This window comes from Anser cygnoides, chromosome 2, assembly GCF_040182565.1.
Source record: "Anser cygnoides isolate HZ-2024a breed goose chromosome 2, Taihu_goose_T2T_genome, whole genome shotgun sequence".
In the NCBI taxonomy this organism is placed as follows: domain Eukaryota; kingdom Metazoa; phylum Chordata; class Aves; order Anseriformes; family Anatidae; genus Anser; species Anser cygnoides.
The window spans coordinates 70,814,972-70,833,238 of NC_089874.1; the positions used below are offsets into that span (position 1 = coordinate 70,814,972).

General features: G+C 40.5%; 1 protein-coding gene and 1 long non-coding RNA gene across 2 annotated transcripts in view; both read left to right on the plus strand.

Annotated features, from left to right (window-relative positions):
- The window catches only part of NEDD9 (neural precursor cell expressed, developmentally down-regulated 9), a 98,300-nt gene that overhangs the window by 25,930 nt on the left and 54,103 nt on the right, over nucleotides 1–18,267 (plus strand). Inside the window, exon 2 of the mRNA XM_013190430.3 lies at nucleotides 1,079–1,286. Coding sequence (XP_013045884.3) covers nucleotides 1,284–1,286 — 3 coding nt within the window. The 5' untranslated portion in view covers nucleotides 1,079–1,283. The remainder of the gene's footprint in view (nucleotides 1–1,078; nucleotides 1,287–18,267) is intronic.
- LOC136790120 (uncharacterized) lies at nucleotides 1,297–13,035 on the plus strand. Its single transcript, XR_010829416.1, has 2 exons — nucleotides 1,297–7,129; nucleotides 7,349–13,035. It is a non-coding gene; the product is annotated as an uncharacterized lncRNA (long non-coding RNA).

The window sequence follows — 18,267 nt, forward strand, 5'->3', positions numbered from 1 at the left end:
AGCTTACTGCAGCCATACCCTTTACCCATCTAAAACTTCACACCCTCCACACATGGCATAAACCCTCTTTTAACTCAGAGGGTTCTCACAGGCTTGCACAGCTATTTCCAGGCAACTCCTATGCTTCTTTTTCATGCAGCTCAGATCTTTCTTTCAGAGATTAAGTGTATCAGAAATTCCCATTGAGGAACTGCTTATTGTTGGATGGTCACTTACGTATGTGAAAGCTCAGCAAGCAAATCCCATGCACAATAGCAGCTTGTGTGTTCCTTATCAGCATAAGGACAGGGTCTCAGCAATGTGATGTTTGGGTTACTCAAGACAACAAGCAGGTTTGAAAAACAAACCAAAGTGACCTCTGAAAGCATGACTGGTCAGTTTAAAGCCAAATTAATGATCTCCAGTATAGAGATCAGCCTTTTTGTTTGCATAATCCAGATGGCGGTCTGGCTTCTAGGCACTGTCCCTATATGAAGAACATGAAGAAAAATATTAAAAGAGTAAGATATTCAAACCCATAAAATATTGATTTTTTAATCCATGATTGTGGATTGGTTACACTTCGGTTTGCTGGCTGCATTTCTCTCAAAACTTGCTCAGTAAAGCCCACAAAGTAGCTGATTTTCCCCCAGATAAGGTCTGTTTGACCTTTTAGTTCTCCAGCACAAGGCTGCAACATTAAGCTGCAGACTTGCCAATGAAGGAGCTGCTGGAATAAACATTCCAGAGCTTTTGAACAACTCTGGATATCAGCCTTCCTGATAAATGCATTGGGAGCAATAAAGTAAGGCCATGCAGCATGCATCAGTTTGATACCTGCCAAAATTCCTTAGCCCTTAACAAAGATATAAAAAAGGTCACGTCTCTGATTAAAAACACATATTGCTAACAGTGGCAAAGTTATTTAACTGTATTTTAGAAAGAAAGTTAAGAAAGTTTTTCCCTGAGGTCAGTGTTATGCATCGCTAGAACTGTGCAGGGAAACCCTGAGCAGCCCCAAACAGTTTGAATTGGCAAGGCAGAAAGTAAGTAGCTTTTTCCTCCTTTGTTCATCTGTTTCATTGACCTTTTCTTTCAGATGGGGAAAAAAGGTGCTTGGGTCTATGAAGAAATATTTAGAGCAAGGAAATCCTGGAAGTGAAAAGTCCAACAATCGGGAAAGGCAAGAACCCACCAGTTTACTACAATGCAGGATTTTGTATGGAGATAGCTGTCGTGGACGCACAAAGCTCCTGTGTTCCTTTGATTAACATACCATAGGTGGAAGCCAAAAACACCAGACAATGGTAAGTTTCTACAAAGTCAAAAGGCACTTTAATAGAAGCGTAACTGCCTTTTTCATGGAGCTCAGCAACAAAAATGTTCTTTCGTAAGGCTGACTGAATGCCCGCTTTGTTTAGAAGTCAGGCAGAGCTCTCATTGTCAGGTTGGCCACAAGCAGTTTTAGTGCAAGAACTAGGAGAGCAGGCATCCTGGGCAGGCAGCAGTACTGTAAGTCTTGGTAGTAAATGCAGCTTTACTGAACACACTGACAGGAGGATTTTCTTTCAGGAAGAGGGGTGAGGCATCTCCCTAGCAAACCATGTCTCAAGGGAATTGTACAGGCCATTGAGGTACAGTGTAAGTATGAAGATGTGAGGGACTTGGTCCATCTCTTCATCAGAAGGGAACTTTTGTAGACTGTGCTGATCACTTTACATATTCAAGGGAAATTTTGAGATGTCATCAGGAAGAATTCATGATCTTCTATGGACAATTAGTAAACCAGAGCAATTCAAAACATTTTAGGCAGACTAGATACCACCACTAAAACCTCCACAAGTTTCCAGCTTTGCACTCCTTGTTTGTCAGTTCACAGCACCCCTGCAGCTGAGCCACCACGCAGCTGATGTCACTGCAAGTGAAGCACATAGGCTCAGGGCTGAAACAGCAAGAGGGAGTGAGATAAAGCTGTTGGCCTGCATGTTTAAGAAGCATTTCTTCCATCAACCTAATATGCAAATATATAGGCTTGCCTTTGAATTACCACACACACTCTTTTGAAGTCTAGATAACCATGGAGGCAAGAGTCAAGTTGTGAAGAACAAAGCACATGTCAGTGCTAACTCTTACGCTATAATAAACACTTTATCAGTAATGGCACCAAATTGGAGCTCAACAACAAGCTTAACTTTGCTCCTTAGCTTTCACCCCCCTAAAGAATAGGCTTAGAAGCTACATCATTACACAGGTGATAGAAAAGATATGGAAGTATGCTTATGATGTAATTACTTAAATCATGCCAGTCTCCCAATTATGAACCCACTTCTAATTATCCCAAGCATTCTCATCTGGCATGCACCACTTGAACATTTGTTTAAGCTGCTGCCAGAACACCTTTCATCAGTAGGACAAGGTTGTGAGTAGAAATCCTGTAGCAGAAACCTGAAGACAGGCTTGCATGCCTATCGTTCAGAACTAGCACCATATTCACCACCCTAAGAAAGGTATTTTAAAAGAAAACCACAGTGCAATTTTGAAAGGGGTCTGGGCAAAAGAAATCAAACAAGAACTCAATCCGAGATTTCCACAAGCAACATAAAAGATTTCTTCACTTCTTACTGCTTTAAGAAAAGAAGCATTTTCCAACTTTCAAAAAAAAAATCCAAACAGCCCCAACCTGAGGTTGTTTTCTAGCTTGGTTTGGACAGGAGAGAATTTAGATTTCTTTTTCTAGGGACCCCTCAAAATCTGAGATCCAGCCTGACCCTCTCCATATTTTTTATGGATCTCTTAACCTAAGCTCTTTTCTAGAAGCCATACTAGTTTAAGGTTTACTTCTTGACCTTCACTGTTTTTACTTGCCCTCACCTCTTTGCTCTGTAAATTAAAGTTGTCGGTCTTTTACTTCTTTATATAAGACAAGTGCATAAATAACCAGTAAAAATGTCATACATAAGTCATACAATTAAACATTTTCTCCTCCTCATGATGTATTTTACTGAGGTATAAATCATGACTAAAAGGCAATTTAGTGCAGACAGGAATTTTACTGGGGGCTGCAGATCCCCCAGGCTCATCTGGAAAATGAGAAACAATCATAGATGATGCATCTTGCTGGGTACAAGATCCACTGGAGCTAGAGAGTACTCCGTCTAGACTGAGATTTAATTTTCTCATTTAAATCCAGTGAAATATGACTGCACCAGATGCAGTTCCATAAAACATTTGTGTTGGAGTAAGGAGGTTTTTACAAAGCCCAATCACACTGAAGAAACCATGTGGACAGAATGGAGCACTGCCAAATCACAGGAGCTGAAAGGTAGCCAGTGACTCCCTAAGTTCAGCAAGGCTTCAGCTGCACTCACTTTCTTCCTCCGATTAAGGAGAAACTTTCCCCTTTGTCCTAGCCAAAACAAGTCTGCAGGCTCAGACATCCCCCAAACCAGATATGTTCAAATCAAACACCTCCTCCTTGACTTCCAGCAGATTGAAGCACACAACTTCAGTATTTTATCCCTTTGAGCCTTCCGCTGTCCAGAGCCACCAGCTCACAATACATTTTCTGAAACACAAGATTGAGAATATATGCTGATTTCTACAGCACTCTGCCAGCTCCCATTCTGAGGGATCCCAGTATTCTATTTTGTTTTATATGTTTTTTTTACTCAGCCTTCACTGTTTTATCTGCCTTGCAGTTCAGGCAACAAAGCTGACCCCTTGGTCTGTGCAGGCAGCTGCATCACAGCAACATGCCCTTCTGCAACGCATCATGCTTTTGGTGTGAATCTCCTGATGCTTTATACTGCAGTCAGCTGAGCTGCTCTGCAATACTTGTCCAGAGACTGTTCCTACCTGTGACCGCCTGCACAGAACCTCTAGCATCCAGCTGAATATATACACCTTTCCCAATTTTTAGGGTTTCCAAGCAATAGCTAATCTTGGATTCAGCATAATCAAGTTTTGAGTCAGGCTTCAGCAGTACTGTCCATCCACAGACTGGCAAGAGGAAAGGCCCCTTGCCAAGGGGAGAGGGAAATCAGGATTAAAAACTGTATTAAAACCCACAGAGAAAGGCTGGGAGGGCTGGAACAAGTCCACACAAACAGGGCAAGATCTGACAAGAGAGCATAGTATCTTTCAGCCATCTGTTTTGTTTTTTACCTTAAAGGTGCAGTAAACTGTATTTATACACAATTCCTCAGTATACAAAGAAAGCAACTACCTTATAGCCTTTAAAAGGGGCCTCAGCTGAGCAGCAGTTTTCCTAGCCTGGATTTTGGGGATTATATCTCACTCTGTGAATAATACTTTCATTCATGGGGGCCATAGTTTTTAGTCTATAACCTCTACTGCCAACTGACATAGATTATGTTCCTCTCCACTGAGATACAGCAAGATGGAGGCCTGAAATAGCAGTTGCCTGAAATGTACCTAGTGACAGGAACATTCTGTGCAGAGTTTTATTTCTCCATGATAATTTTTAATGAACTTTGAGTTTCATATCCACTGAGACAGCAAGACAGAGTACCTCATAACAAGTCTTGAAGAAAAACACCAAGTGCTTGGATTTTTTTCCCCTTAAATACAAGCTTCTGAGTAGTCTGAACAAAGTAACTTACCAGCACACGTTAGCCACCAGTGGTTTAGATAAAAGAATCCTTCACAGAAGCCTGGCCCTGGGAACAAGTGCTGCATTTGCTGTTCATCAGAGCAGAAGTCCATCCTCATGGGATAGAGCAGTCCTCAGGAGGTGCTGGCAAAACAGAAGAGCAAGGAAAAAGCCTCAGCCTATTCTTTTGTTCCTGCATTCAACCCAGCAGCTCCTAGACTGCAGACAGTCACAGGCTCAAAGCTGGCTTAGTTCTCTCTTCTTTCCTAGTCCAACACAGTGCATGCCAGGCACATCTCAAGCTCTGCTCTACCAAAGAGCAATGAGAACCAGAGGCATGGCTGAAGGAAAGGTTCAGGTTGTGGATTAATGCATCCTTGACCAGAGAAGTGACACTTCGCAACAAGGATGAGAGCAGAAGGGAGAGCCCAGGGACATAGCTGCTGGTGGGTAACCAGGGCATTTAAGGGTAGGTCTGCTCCAGCTACGGTGACTTCTCATACAATCGCTCAAATATTGCCTTGTCCAGTCAAAGACACCCTCTAGATGCTGTGTTTCACTGCTGTGTAGGGTAGCTACAGTGTCTATGTGGTTCACAAGGATTTGCGAAAGAAGTTACAATACATCTGATGCAGTCGAAGTAAAGGCTTATTATAGCAATACAGAGCCATATTACATAAGCCACGCTTGAAATGTATCATCACCATTATTACCCTGTTGGAGGGGGTAGATCCAGAATACCAAGCTAAATAGTGGTAAATACTAAAGCTTTGGAACAAGCCGATGCTAACTTCATATTCAGAACAGACTTTTTCTAGAGTCAGAAGTGATGAGACACCAGACCCCATTTTGGTCTGTCTGAAGTAATTATTACTGAGTAGAATGAAGGGGAAAAACAGAACAAAACCACCCTCTACCTTTCACAGTTTCTCTAGCTTACTACCAGCCAGAAATATTCACATTTTCACAAGAAATACTACTCCATAGATTCATTCTTTTCTGGACATGTTAAGATAAACACAGTAAGGCAGGTCACCCTGCAACCCTTATGTGTGTATGGGCAGATCTATTCAGGTTAACGGGGACAGCCACAACACCTGCAGGGCAGGCTCACACTCCAGGTAAACATTTACCTTTCAAAACGATATCAAATGAAAGGCTTTGGTTTGCCCCAAGTGAACATAGATATTTTCCTCTGGGAATTCTGTTTTGCTGTGTGTTTTTTTTTTTTCCTGTTAGTTTTTTTTTTTTAAAGAACACAGTGAGGCAGCTCTCTGAAAAATACGTTTGAGCTTTATTTGCTTTAATCCTAAAACAAGGGTATCTAGCATCTACTGAAATCCCACAAATACACACATTTCTTAGCCACAGTACTAGAACAACATTAAAGAGCACAGATACAACAGGTTGCCTACAAATGATAATGGTTTTGTTTTCCTGCTCATTTCCCAGAATATTTTTTGAAGAGCCTTATTTCATTTTATTCTTCTGCCTTCTCTCACTCGTGAGATTTCCTTATGCTCATGATTGCTTATTTGGCGTAGCATTTTATTGCAAGAGAACAGCCAAGACCTGTGTGCATACATAGCACAGACCTTCCACTTGAGGAGAGCTGGTTTTTGCAGTTTATAGATGGCACACAAGCTAACTTGCAGGGTAAATAACCTTAAACCTAGAAACATTGAGAGGCAGTATCTGCATGCTGCATTTTGTGAGCCAAATCAGAACCACATCATCACCTTTTGATTTCACAACTCTTGCACCAGACCCCAATCCAAACATTACATCTTGAAGGTCACTCTGTTACTGAGCCTTAAAAACCATCTTAACTATACACAGCTGGGCTGTTAAAGGGATCTGCAATGCCACTAGCTGTTGCATCCCAAAGGATCCCCTTGCTCAAAAGGGCAGGGGAAAACACAAGATGTGGTTTGCGCCAGGGTCTACTTGAGAGCTTAGAGGCAGCTCTAACTCTGTATTTTTTTCCCCAGGCAACTAGAACTCCTCCCTGCCCTGGGATACTTTGTGGTTGAACCCAAAGCCATTTGCTACCAGTAGAAAGACTTACTCTTTTCACTGAGTCACAGCTCTTGCTTTGCTGTTATGAACTCACCACCTTGGTCCAGGCTGAGCAGCAAAGACAGGCACACTTCCCTCAGTCACACCAGCCATGGCTGATGGCCGTAACCAGATCAGTCACACCTCACTAGCCACAGTTACGCAAACCTCAGCAGCTACAACCACCTGGAAAACAAAACAGTAGCTCCTTCCTATACTACTCCCTGCCCTTGTTTATTCAAGGACCTGATAAGAGATGACTGTGGCTATTTTCTATTTAAATTCATTAGTTAAACAGCAATTGATTACAGATGGAGAACAGTCTTCATGTTTTATTACTGATGACTTGTTTCCTGGCATTTAAGGGCAGATGTAGATTGGCAGATCTGTTCCCTCAAGCTGTAGATGCTGCAAGGTGTGGCCACACTCTGTGTTTACAAGCTATTATCACATCTCATCATGGGCTTTTTCAGCTTCTGGGTATGTCAGCAAGATTTAAAGGCTCTGTGTGAGGGAATATGAGAGCAGTTTGGTTTGTCTGCTATCAATCAAGGATTGCTGACATGCTTTAATCTATCACTTCTAGCTTTTCTATGAAGTAGTTACTTGCTAGTTTTTTTTCCCAACGGTTTTTAACAGACCTCAGCAGCCTTGAGCAGAGACTGGCAACAAGGCACCTAAATGGACTTTATATTTCAGGTCTACCAGGTAAAACACAGAGAGCCCAAACTGCAATACTGAATTCAGCTGGGTCTTGCTGCTCTCCCCATGCTGCACCAGGCCATCCCAGGGGAACTGTTCCTACAGTAACCAGGATCCAAGCTCAAAGTCTGTCAGGCCCATCTTTCTGCATTAAAACTGAGATGTGTGCAAGATCCTACTCAAAGTTTTCATCTGGTGACTATTAAAAATGAGACCAAGCTAATTGAAACAATCAGTGGGTGTTCTACCAAGCAAATGTCTTCAGAAATCTCTACTGGCTCCCTGAACATAGCAGAAAACACTTCAAAATACCATTGCTGAAGCCTTCTCTGCAGCTTCTCTCTCAGATCCCATTCCCATCCTATTTCCCAGTTCTCTGACTTCTCCCCTTTGCTCGTCAAGTGAGAGGTGCTTTCCTGACTCAAGGCCCCAGGTCACCACGCTGCAAAGTATCCTCAATTTACAGTGATTTCAGCAAATGACAGCGCTGGTAGTACTCTGTAGGACTTGATTCTTGGTGTTTAAATATGCAGTATACATACAGCTATTGTAAGAAGGTAGTGGCAGATCTTTTGCAGAGGGGGCTTTCACCATCTGACAGAGCTTCTCTACTCGGTCTGACAGCTGGAGTACATAGGAATCACTGTATCTGATTCCATATGTCCATCTGCTTCAGAGCGCTGGTTTTGACAGGTAAACAGCTGCCTTGCTAAGACACAAATAGTTTCCACAAAGGGGAAGTTTGGCCCTAACTTCCATGAAGGTTACAGGTCAGTTTGTGGCTTGAGTCTGAGAATTTATGGCCCTTCTCACACCTACCATAAAGCTACCAAATATCTGCTGGTTCCCAGATTACCACCAGGACAGATAAACCTGCCTGACAGCTCCTCTTTCCAGATTCCACAAGCTCCATGTGACCAGTCACTCACCCTGAGCCTTGCCATCCTCACTTCCCACCAACAACCCCGAAGTCATCGCTTCAGAAATGCTGGTGATGGCAGAAGTGCACTTACCTGTTTCTTTACATTTTTTTCGCCAAACAGAAAGATTCAGGGAAAACATTTTGAGGTCAGTTGCAAAAGGATTTCTTTAGTGCCATTTATAGCAGCTGATCTAGTTAATGCCTGACAAGGATTATAGTATTTTAAATACAAAGCTTCATGTTCTGCTGACCCTCCCAAATGTCATGTTACATTTCAATCTAATATCTGATTGGAGACCCAAATTCAGATCAAATTTACAACAGGTAACACGCTGGATGTGTTTTCCAGCAAATCTAGTGAACGCGGTTAAATCCCCTAGCTTTTTCTTTCACATGGCTATTTTCTATCCAATACCATGATAAATATCAAGTGCCACGACTGGATTTTTTTTTCTTTTATTATTTCTCAATAATAAACAGCACTCCTTATTTCTCAAGAGTAAGGACTATATCTGATGTCACAATCCTCACAGTTTGGTAACATGAGTGTATATGTTAGCACTGCCTCCAGCGTGAGCTTGCACAGTGGTATGGCATTCGTTATCTTGTTCAATAGCATTGTGATCAACTTGTCAACTCAGATTGCAGGAGTAGAGACAGTTTTTGTTCTTAAGCAGCAGGACTGCTGGCAACACATTGCATTTTTTTTTTTTGTGCATTATCATCTGCAAGCTTTTATTTTAGATATTCCTTCCCCCAAAAAATGTGGCTATACTTTCTTAAGGGTGAGAATAGGTTTTACAGTAGATGATCATGACCTAAAACTTCATTGGGAAAAAAAAAAAAAGTCATTTGTAGAGAAGGAATAAAGAAGCAGCTGCAAATACAGTAAGGTTAATGTATTAATCTTCTGCTGGCATGGCACACTCTGGGAAAAAGGCTAATTAAAAGGGATTTGTGGAAGGTCATCTAGGATTGCCTTATACTGAGAGCAGTGGCAAGAGAGCTGGGTTATCAGTGATTTTTGAAAGTTCTAATTAAAGTTCCAGAAAACAGAAGTTGTACCAAGAAACTGAGTCTTTGAACTTCATCTACACTAGAAATACTCTTTACATTAGTTCTGCAAGTACTTATGGCTTTAAGAAACTTGGAAGAGCAAAAAGTGTGTCTCTATTCTCTCTATACCTAAATCCTGCTCCTGTAAAATATGTGTGTAATGACTTCTGTTTACGCCAGTGATGGGTGTAAACAGCCTGATGAGAGAACATGGCAAAGTACTGCCGATTTTATCAGCTGAAGCGTGTGATATGCAGGACTTGTTTCCCAGGAAATCAAACTATCAACCAAATTACAAACCTAAAATCCCAGCTCTGCCCTTCTGACAGCAGCAGGCACAGATTTAGACAAAACCACATGTTCTCAAGCTCTTTATTTTTAAAAATGAGACAAGAGAATGATTCCAAGGTACCTCCATCTCCTGTAACACATGTCTCCATTTGGAGACACTGCTGTGCACTTCAGACACAGGCGATACAGACGCTTTAATTGAGGGGGAGCTGCTTTCCTTTTCCTGACTTTGCTGTTGTCACTGGACCTCCCATTTTGGCATTATGGTGTGCATTTAATTTATATTTTGAATTACTGAAGGATGATGACTAGTTAAATTCATCGGCCACGAGGTTCATGTCCAGGTCTGAAACAGTTCCAAATCTTTTCAGAGCATGGTGTCATGGGTAAGGGGTTTGAGTTTTGCTTTGGTTGATTGCAGAGAACACAGTCAGCTACAAAATTAGCTCTGGAACCATCCCTGAATTTGTCTAGATTCATGGCCTTGTCTTGGACCAATTAGTAGCAACAACTGCAAAAGAATGTTGAAGGGAGGAAGAAAAAAATAAAATAATTCCATAAATTCCAGTAGCTCCTGGAAAAAAAAATGTATTTGACCTTTATTATCTACTAACTTCTAGCTCTAACAGCTTGCTCTAGTTTTTGCTTTTAAAATACTGTTGCTGGCAGAATGGAGTCCAAAGAGAAAATAGACTCTGGAAAAAGTGTGAGACTCTGGGGAGACAGTTATTTACTGGCAGTTTCACAACTGCCCCTGCACCTCTAATGAAATTTCATTTGTCAAATTCAGTGCAACTTGGTGACAAGCCAAGATTATTCTGCCTGCCTTTTAGCTCAAAAACATCCTTTTGGTCTCCTGCTCCTAAACAGTGCCTTTAGTTCATTTGAGAAGCCTTGAGAGAAAAAAACAGTTGCAGCTTGTAGTTAAAAAAGCCAATCTCAACTTCTCATGGACGTCTTCTTATTTTAATCTGAAAAAGTATTTAAAATTTTGAACCAGTGTTAACACCATGCGTAACAAAACATGCTCCTCACCAACAGTACTACAAAAGCAAATATATTCAGCTTTGGGGGGAAAAAAAAAAAAAAAACACTGGTTGTGATTTTATATGGACTCACTGTCTAGGATGAAGCCACCTAATAGGATTTGGGACTGAGCATCCTTTCAATGCAGGATGAAAGCTTCTAGAGGGAGGAATAGATCTTACTTAAGATGTTCTTGAGATGTTCTTAAATGCTTGAGGCCTGGTTTGTGTAAATAGCTTGCATTTCCAGTCCAGTGACAGATAAAACAGTTAAGCTATTTGACTTCTCCCACTTAATACTACTTTAACCCCCCTGAGGCTTTTTGTGTGTAGGTCTTAGAGTAGAGCTGTCGATAAAAACTGTCACAGATTTCATTTGGTCTTATTGCAAAAGAATGAAAAAAGTTAACACAAACTGATCTCACTTCCCTCATTGTTAGGAAAACAAAACAAAACAAAACAAAACAAAAAACAAATCAACAAAAACAAACAAAAAATAGTGATTTATTTTAGATAGTCTGAATAGCTGTAGACAGAGTTGAAATATGGCAAGGAAATTGCCACCCTAAACAAGCTCCTTTGAGCAACTTGATGATTTTTTTTTTTCCTGCCTGAGCTATGAGTCTTTGGAATGAACATACCAATGGTTTGCTTGGTAATGTGCACAAACAGCTCTTCCTGAGGTCCTAAAGCCACTATGTACCCCAGAGTGGGAAAATGAATGTGAAATGAAGAGGTAGAGCCCGATGGTTTGTCTGGGGCAGGCTATTTGTGACTAAAATACGTGTGCTGTCACACATACAATGGTGACTTTTTTTGCATTTTCCTCTAAAATGCATGTTTAAAGATGAATATAAATATAAATCAAATGCCACAGTTTGATGGGATGAGATTTATGGGGGTGATTTAGACAACTGACATGTTTTGCACAAAGCCTAAAGTCTGCATCCTGGGAAACCAAACCTCAGTCTGGAGATTCTGAACCTCCTTCTCTCTCATTCAGCTCCAAAGTGCTTGGTGCCTAATGCATGCTAAACACTGGTCTTACATTAGGCCTCTTCATGAAACCCACCCAAAACTCATGCCCAGGAGGAGGCTCCGAGGACTGTGCCTCTTTTCTATCAAAAGGCCCAGTGGCTAAAGCTTATTTCTGGGACACAGGGAGCACAAGATGGACACCCTGAATTTGTAGCAGTAATGGATTACATTCAGCTCATTTGGGTTTAATCTTACAAAACTAGGGTATAAAGAGGCCTCATGAGATCATCTAATACAAATTTCTGGCCAGCGGCAGGATCAGATATCCCTAGGTTAACCCCAGCAAGTGTTTATCTAACATGCACTGGAAAGAGTACAAGAAAGTAGAGTCCACAACTACATTCACATATCTGCATCAGTACTTTATACTCCCATAACTTATCTTTGTCTTATGGCTAACTAACCACTCTTTGCCTCATATTTATCTGCTTTCTTCCTTTCCCATTATGCATGAAAGGAAATATTGACTTGATAGAGAAACAGTGAAATTGAAAATCGAAGTTAAACCTTCTAACTGAAGCTAGTAGACAATGCTACAAAGCAAAATAAAGGGGAATTGATAAAAATAAGTCAATTCTTAGTGCTGTCATCGTGTATGGGGCCTTCATCTGGAGCTGTGCTGTGGATGTAGCAGCTCTTTGTTTATTTTGAAGGAGTAAGTTAAGCAGTCATTCAAGGGTGTGTAGGAAAAGCCTGAGGCTGGAGATTACGATGTAGCTTTCTAATTAGACTGGAATGAAAATAGGTCTAAATCCATTGGGTATACAAGATAAGTTTGCATACTTAGTAATTGATAATAATTATGGTTGCCTACAACAACAGTGAATGCCTAATTGTTATTTTGTAACCAAAGGCAAATGAGTAGGGTATTCGTTATACATAAGCTGACAAAACTTTTTAAAAGAGTCCAGCACAACACTACTCCAGGGCACAGGGAGAGCTGTCATTTATCTGCCAGCTGGTCACTTGTTGCAAGGGTCCAAGGAACTAAACACTATCTGAACAGCCTAACTCGGTCCTACCTAGCACAGTATTTACTCTTGAGAAACTGATGGAACAGTCTGTCTGTCATTTCTTTACATAGAAGAAATCACATAAAAGTAATTGAGATGCAAAATATTTGAATATGGACACAAACCATAGGATGAATGTGTGTTAACTGTCAGCCACAAAACACCTAAATACTATCCTAGCTGTCTAGGGAGGGAATAGGAAACAACCCATGGAATTTTTGATAACGGATGATCATCAAATGATGATCCTTTTTGTTGGGTTTTAATTTTAATGATCAGAATTTAATATGCAGGAAAATGAGAGATTCTCAGCTGCACAAATAGAAGTTACACAAAAGTGCTAACAAACCTATGTCTGGTTAACTTGTAGAGAAGTATGGATTTGCAATAACATGTATGCTGAAAGCATTAGGGCAGCCACGCATATTCCCTTGCACTTACTCCCTCAGTTCCTAATGTCAGGTACCAATGCAGCCTATGTCAATGTGCAACAGAACAAAACAGCACTTTGGGCATCAGAACAGTTTGGTCTGAGTCTTAATGTCTATCTTTACATATGTGTGCTGTGGGGTGTGTGAATGCCTGGTTTCCGAAGGAAATGAAAGCTTAAGGGTTAACAGACTGTATCTGAGCCTGTGAGTATGTCTTAGGAAAGTTCACCATGTGCGTGGATGACCATTGTCTGAGCATAAGAAACTCCTGACCCTTGTCTTTCAGGGAGCCAGGGCTGGTAGCGCACCCACAACCTAGCTCAGTGAGATGAAATACCAAGTTATCTGTGAAGTCACTGGGGTATATAAAGTAATACCACCAAAAACATCTCTTTGCAATGCAGAAATCCCCTTTCTGAGAGTTATGCAGGTGCAAGTTGATTTTGAACATTGAAAATATTGCGGATTTGTCAGGGACTTTGCAAAAGAAGATAATCTGTTTGCACATAAGAGCGCCCCTGCACACTTTATAAGCCAGCTTCTTTCTGCACTTTTAGTATTTGGGATTAAACTTTGGCAACAGATATGATGTGCAGGTCTGGAAGGTATTTAACTTACAGGCATTCTCAAAGCAACTTGCTCAGATTTCCAAATATTTGGAAGATTCTTACATATTTAAAAATACCTTATTGTATTTCGGTGGACGAGTTCCAGATCTTACTGTGTCCTGTAAATGCTTCTAGATACCCTCTTTATGGCAGCCTGGATTTTAGACAAGGTCTTATTAACAATAACACAGGTATGTCCTTTACAGCACTATCTGAAACAGCTCAAGAACTGTTTTGCTAGGTTGTGCGAGAGAGCCTTAATCTTGCTTCACTAAACTGCATTAATAAACTGCTTCAGCTGTAACCAAAGCTGTGGTGAGTAATAAACGTGATGTTTTAGTCTTCTAGAGGATGGTGTTTACAGTGATGGACACTCATCTAAAGGATGGCCTAGAGGAATGAATGGTGCTAACAGTCTAAATACTCCCTGGAAGAGGGAGAAGTAGATCAAGAGCTCATATTCCTGAAGGGGTGTAAAACATTAAAAAAAGAGGGAGAGAGAGAAAGAAGAAGAAAGAGAAACACCTCTCTGTTATTATAGAGGTTTTATACTCTCTCACTTAAAAGTGGTGGAAAATACTTTTAAAAGCTTAGAAGGAGAACAGAATAAAACACTTTCAGATAACATCTGTACTCTTATCACAACTGGAAATGGGGAGCATCCTGAGACTTTAGAAACCCCGCATATTCCCCCTTTTTTTTTTTGTATGAGAGAAAATTGAGAGAAATGGAGTGGAAATCTCCCAAAATACAAGCATGTTATTTCTTTCCCCAGAAACTAAATAATTACATAGAAATAAAGGTCATCTGGCTTTATTTTAAAATCTCTGCCAGCAAAACTTAAACAATTTAATGTAAAAAAATTTTTTGTGTGTTTTTTGTTGTTTTGTTTTTTCAATCTGTCTCATTATCTGCAGTACACAGATGGTTTTGAATACACAGAACTTATTGCTGATGTACAATAATCCTCAATATACTGTGTTCATTTGATTCCACAGACCAAAAATCTGATACGGTACAGTCACCAGCTAGGCAATCATTAGGAGATATGTGAATACTATCCTACCTGCCTACATTTTTAATACCAGGACAACATCAGTAGGGCAGACAGTACTTATAGCATGAAGCAAAAGGAAAAGAGAAAACATTGTCTTAAGGGCTTCCTTCAATAATGAAGTAGGAAACAGTTAATTTCTGTAAGGTTAGTTCGGCTCGTGTAAAAATAACATATTTGAGATTAAACAGTTTTATGTCCTAAAGTAGCACCTATTTGTAAATCCACAAAAAGAAAGAGCACCATACAGATATATTCCCAAAACTATATGCTGCTTGGATGTGAATGGTTCATATCCCAGAAGAAATGAAATTTTGCCATTTCTAAACTAAATTTATTTTAGTTATTTAGTTCTTGCCTTTCAGGACAAACTCAAAATTTTTATGTTCACCCTTCAAGTCTGCACTTGACACCAAATGGGGCTTTATTTATATTTCAGATCAATAAAGTTTTAGGTGCTATTGTTGAAAAACAGCAATAATTTTTATTCCTCACTCAAAAGAATACTTTTTAAATTGGAATCTCCAACTTAGCCTTTCCATAATCAATGTTACATGGCATAAAATAGGAAATAAACACATCAAATACATTTCACATTCCTTTTCCTTTAAGGTGCTTACTGCAAAATTGCATACCATATTGATCAACACAGGCACTCAGGTCAGACTTGGTTACTCTTTCTCTACCAGAATATTTACTTCTCTGTTGGACTTATAAAAGGAGACAGCAAACTTAAGATGAATGAGATTACCCAACATCAGTAAAAAAAGACCAGTGCTTTTGAAGCATGCAGTCAGTACTTACTGACTCTGCTAAGGTGCATTCACTATATTTAAAAAGCAGAGGAATATTTTACCATATCAGTTGTAAACAGGAAAAACTGTAAAATGAGTATCTTTACATGTGGATATAGTTTGCACACATGCAGACATTCCAGCATTCATTATCAATTAGCAAATAGATTACCAAAAGCAGGAATCAGTTTTAGAAGTTACATAATCCAAAATTTTGCTGTTCTTACTGGAAACACGTTGGCTGATGAGTAGCATCATTGAAATCAGTTATGGCACTTCACAAATGAAACAGAAGTCCCCACTAGAGACAGTTTTAATGACCTGGCCTAAGGACTTCCATAAGAGTGATAGCTGCTGCACTTATTGCCATTTAAATATTTAAGTGCTTTAAGAGCACTCAGTTCCCCCAGTAGCCTTAGTTCTGCATTAAGTAAGTTAGACTGTCAGTGTAATGAAACATAGCTAAATGCTTGTAGAATCAGGTGGGCTTCAAACCATTAAAACAGCTTACTGGAGTGAAAGAAGTGGAACAGCAGCAAAATCACTGCCAGCTTGGTGGAAAGGTCAGGGACATCTTCGTCTGTACTTGGTATTCTTTGAACTTAGAGAGTTATTCTACAGAGAAAAGTGACAATCACATGCTAGTGCATCAGATTGCCTCGCTGTTAAATGGGGGAGCTGGCACATTAACCACAAGACCATTAGTGTGAGCACATTTGAAGCTCTTTCACTGTTGCAGGAAGAAGTTGCACAGTTGCAGAACAGGGCTACAGATATTGTATTAGATACAAATATCGTGTACAGCCATGGGTAGTTTTGGAAGAGGCACTGTGAAAACTCAAATAATGCAAGATTTTAGAAACTTTCCCTTGTTGAATATTATGAACATTCCAGCAGACCTGAGGCTATGTTTGAATAAAGAAAGAGCTGAAAAAAGTATCTAGTTCCTTTAAGTGGGTTAGTGCAAACACTCCCTGAGCTAGCCATTTTGCAGTCCTGTGTTTGTCTTTACTCAACTTACTCAACTTTTTTTTTTCCCCATATGGGCCAAAATTTTGCATTAATATCTTCTCTATGTAAAATGCTGCCTTCTGTTTGAATGTTGAGAAAATACCTGAGATCCATCAGCAACTACTGTCTCTTAAGTTGTGTCTCCAGCCCTACCTGCAGAATGATAGGCTGGTCAGGTCAGAAGCCATTTTGACACAGCTGTGCACCCCATTAAAAACACACATGAAGTCAAGCCCAAAAGCAAATCATTGTGAAGCCTTTGCTTCACACTCAAACCAGATTTATTAGGAAAGGAACCCAACCCTATGTATGATGATTACTCTTTAAACATTTCATAAATAGTATGGTCTGGGTGATTATTAAAATGTAATACATATTTATTGCTCTAGTTATCTTTTTCTTGAAACGAAATCATGATTCGTAGCCAGGTGGTGGTTTCAGGGAAGGGTAACTTTTTTCATTATGGGGCCTGAGACTGGGAATTATGCAATAATCTCAAGAGCTTGTCATTAAAGATCAGTTTACTAATTGGTTGGCCAAACATTTCCTTAGAACTTCTCTTTGGTAGCATTTTCAAACCATGATCTTGAGGGATTTTACATCATATAGCTAATTTTTTGTTCTCTAAAGGAGAAGAAAGATGGAGACATGATTTCAGTGCTAGCAGTAAAGAACAGGATGCTGAGTACATTCAGCAGTTCCATTTCTGTCAGGTGTGGTGCCCTTGCAGATTGACCAAGAAGTGTTATCAGGCATTAACCCTCTGGCTGACAGCAGTGAATATGGCAGATGCTCCTAGGGCACGGGTGGATGTTTTAATTGCACAGCTGTGCACATCTCCTTGTCAGATCAGGGCTAACCCTGGTGCCTGGCACAGGAGGCATCAAGTGCTTGCCACTGAGTGGTAGAATGTCATCAATATGGTGACACCTTTTTCTTCTCAGTTTATTAGCAAATCTATCAAAATCTATCAGGAAGGAGGACAGAGAGCCTCTGGTCCTCATGCATAAAGACACATGGACTGCAAAATGTGTAGTCCTTTTAGAAGAAGGAGCCACTGCATCTGATTCCCTCCCATCATTCAGCACAAGGAGCAGGTGTCCCCACCTACATTTCTTCCATATGACTCCTCCATATGAGGAGTCTGCTAAGCATCTCGTAACTCAATGAGAACTGCTTACAGAAACTAGCTCCCACAAGCACAGTGAGGCCCTTTGCAAACTTCAAAGCTGGAGGGCTCAGAGTAGACCTCCTAAGCACTGGCATGGAGTCAGCAGATGTTTGGCAAGCAAACAGGTGCCATATAAGTATTCCTTGGATGCTGCAGCTTTGTGGATGTGAACTCCAGCCAGGATGCAAAGTCTAGTTAGGTACCTGCCACAGAGGAGGAAAGAGACAAGATTTATCGCAGTAGCACATTCAATACGAGTGGAAGCCAACGCAGAATAAGCAAGGGCCAGTTGTACTAAGCACTGGAGTGAGAATCATTGCTCTGCATGTCTCCACTTGGCCTTCTAGATACTGTCTTTTGGCAATGTGGTTAAAACTGCACACACACAGTCAGCGTGAACAAGGTTTAGAAAGAAAGGCAACGTTAAGTGCTCTCAATACTACCGTGCCTAGCAGCACCCACAAAATGTCAGCACTTGTCACCGCTGGCACTACACAGCAAA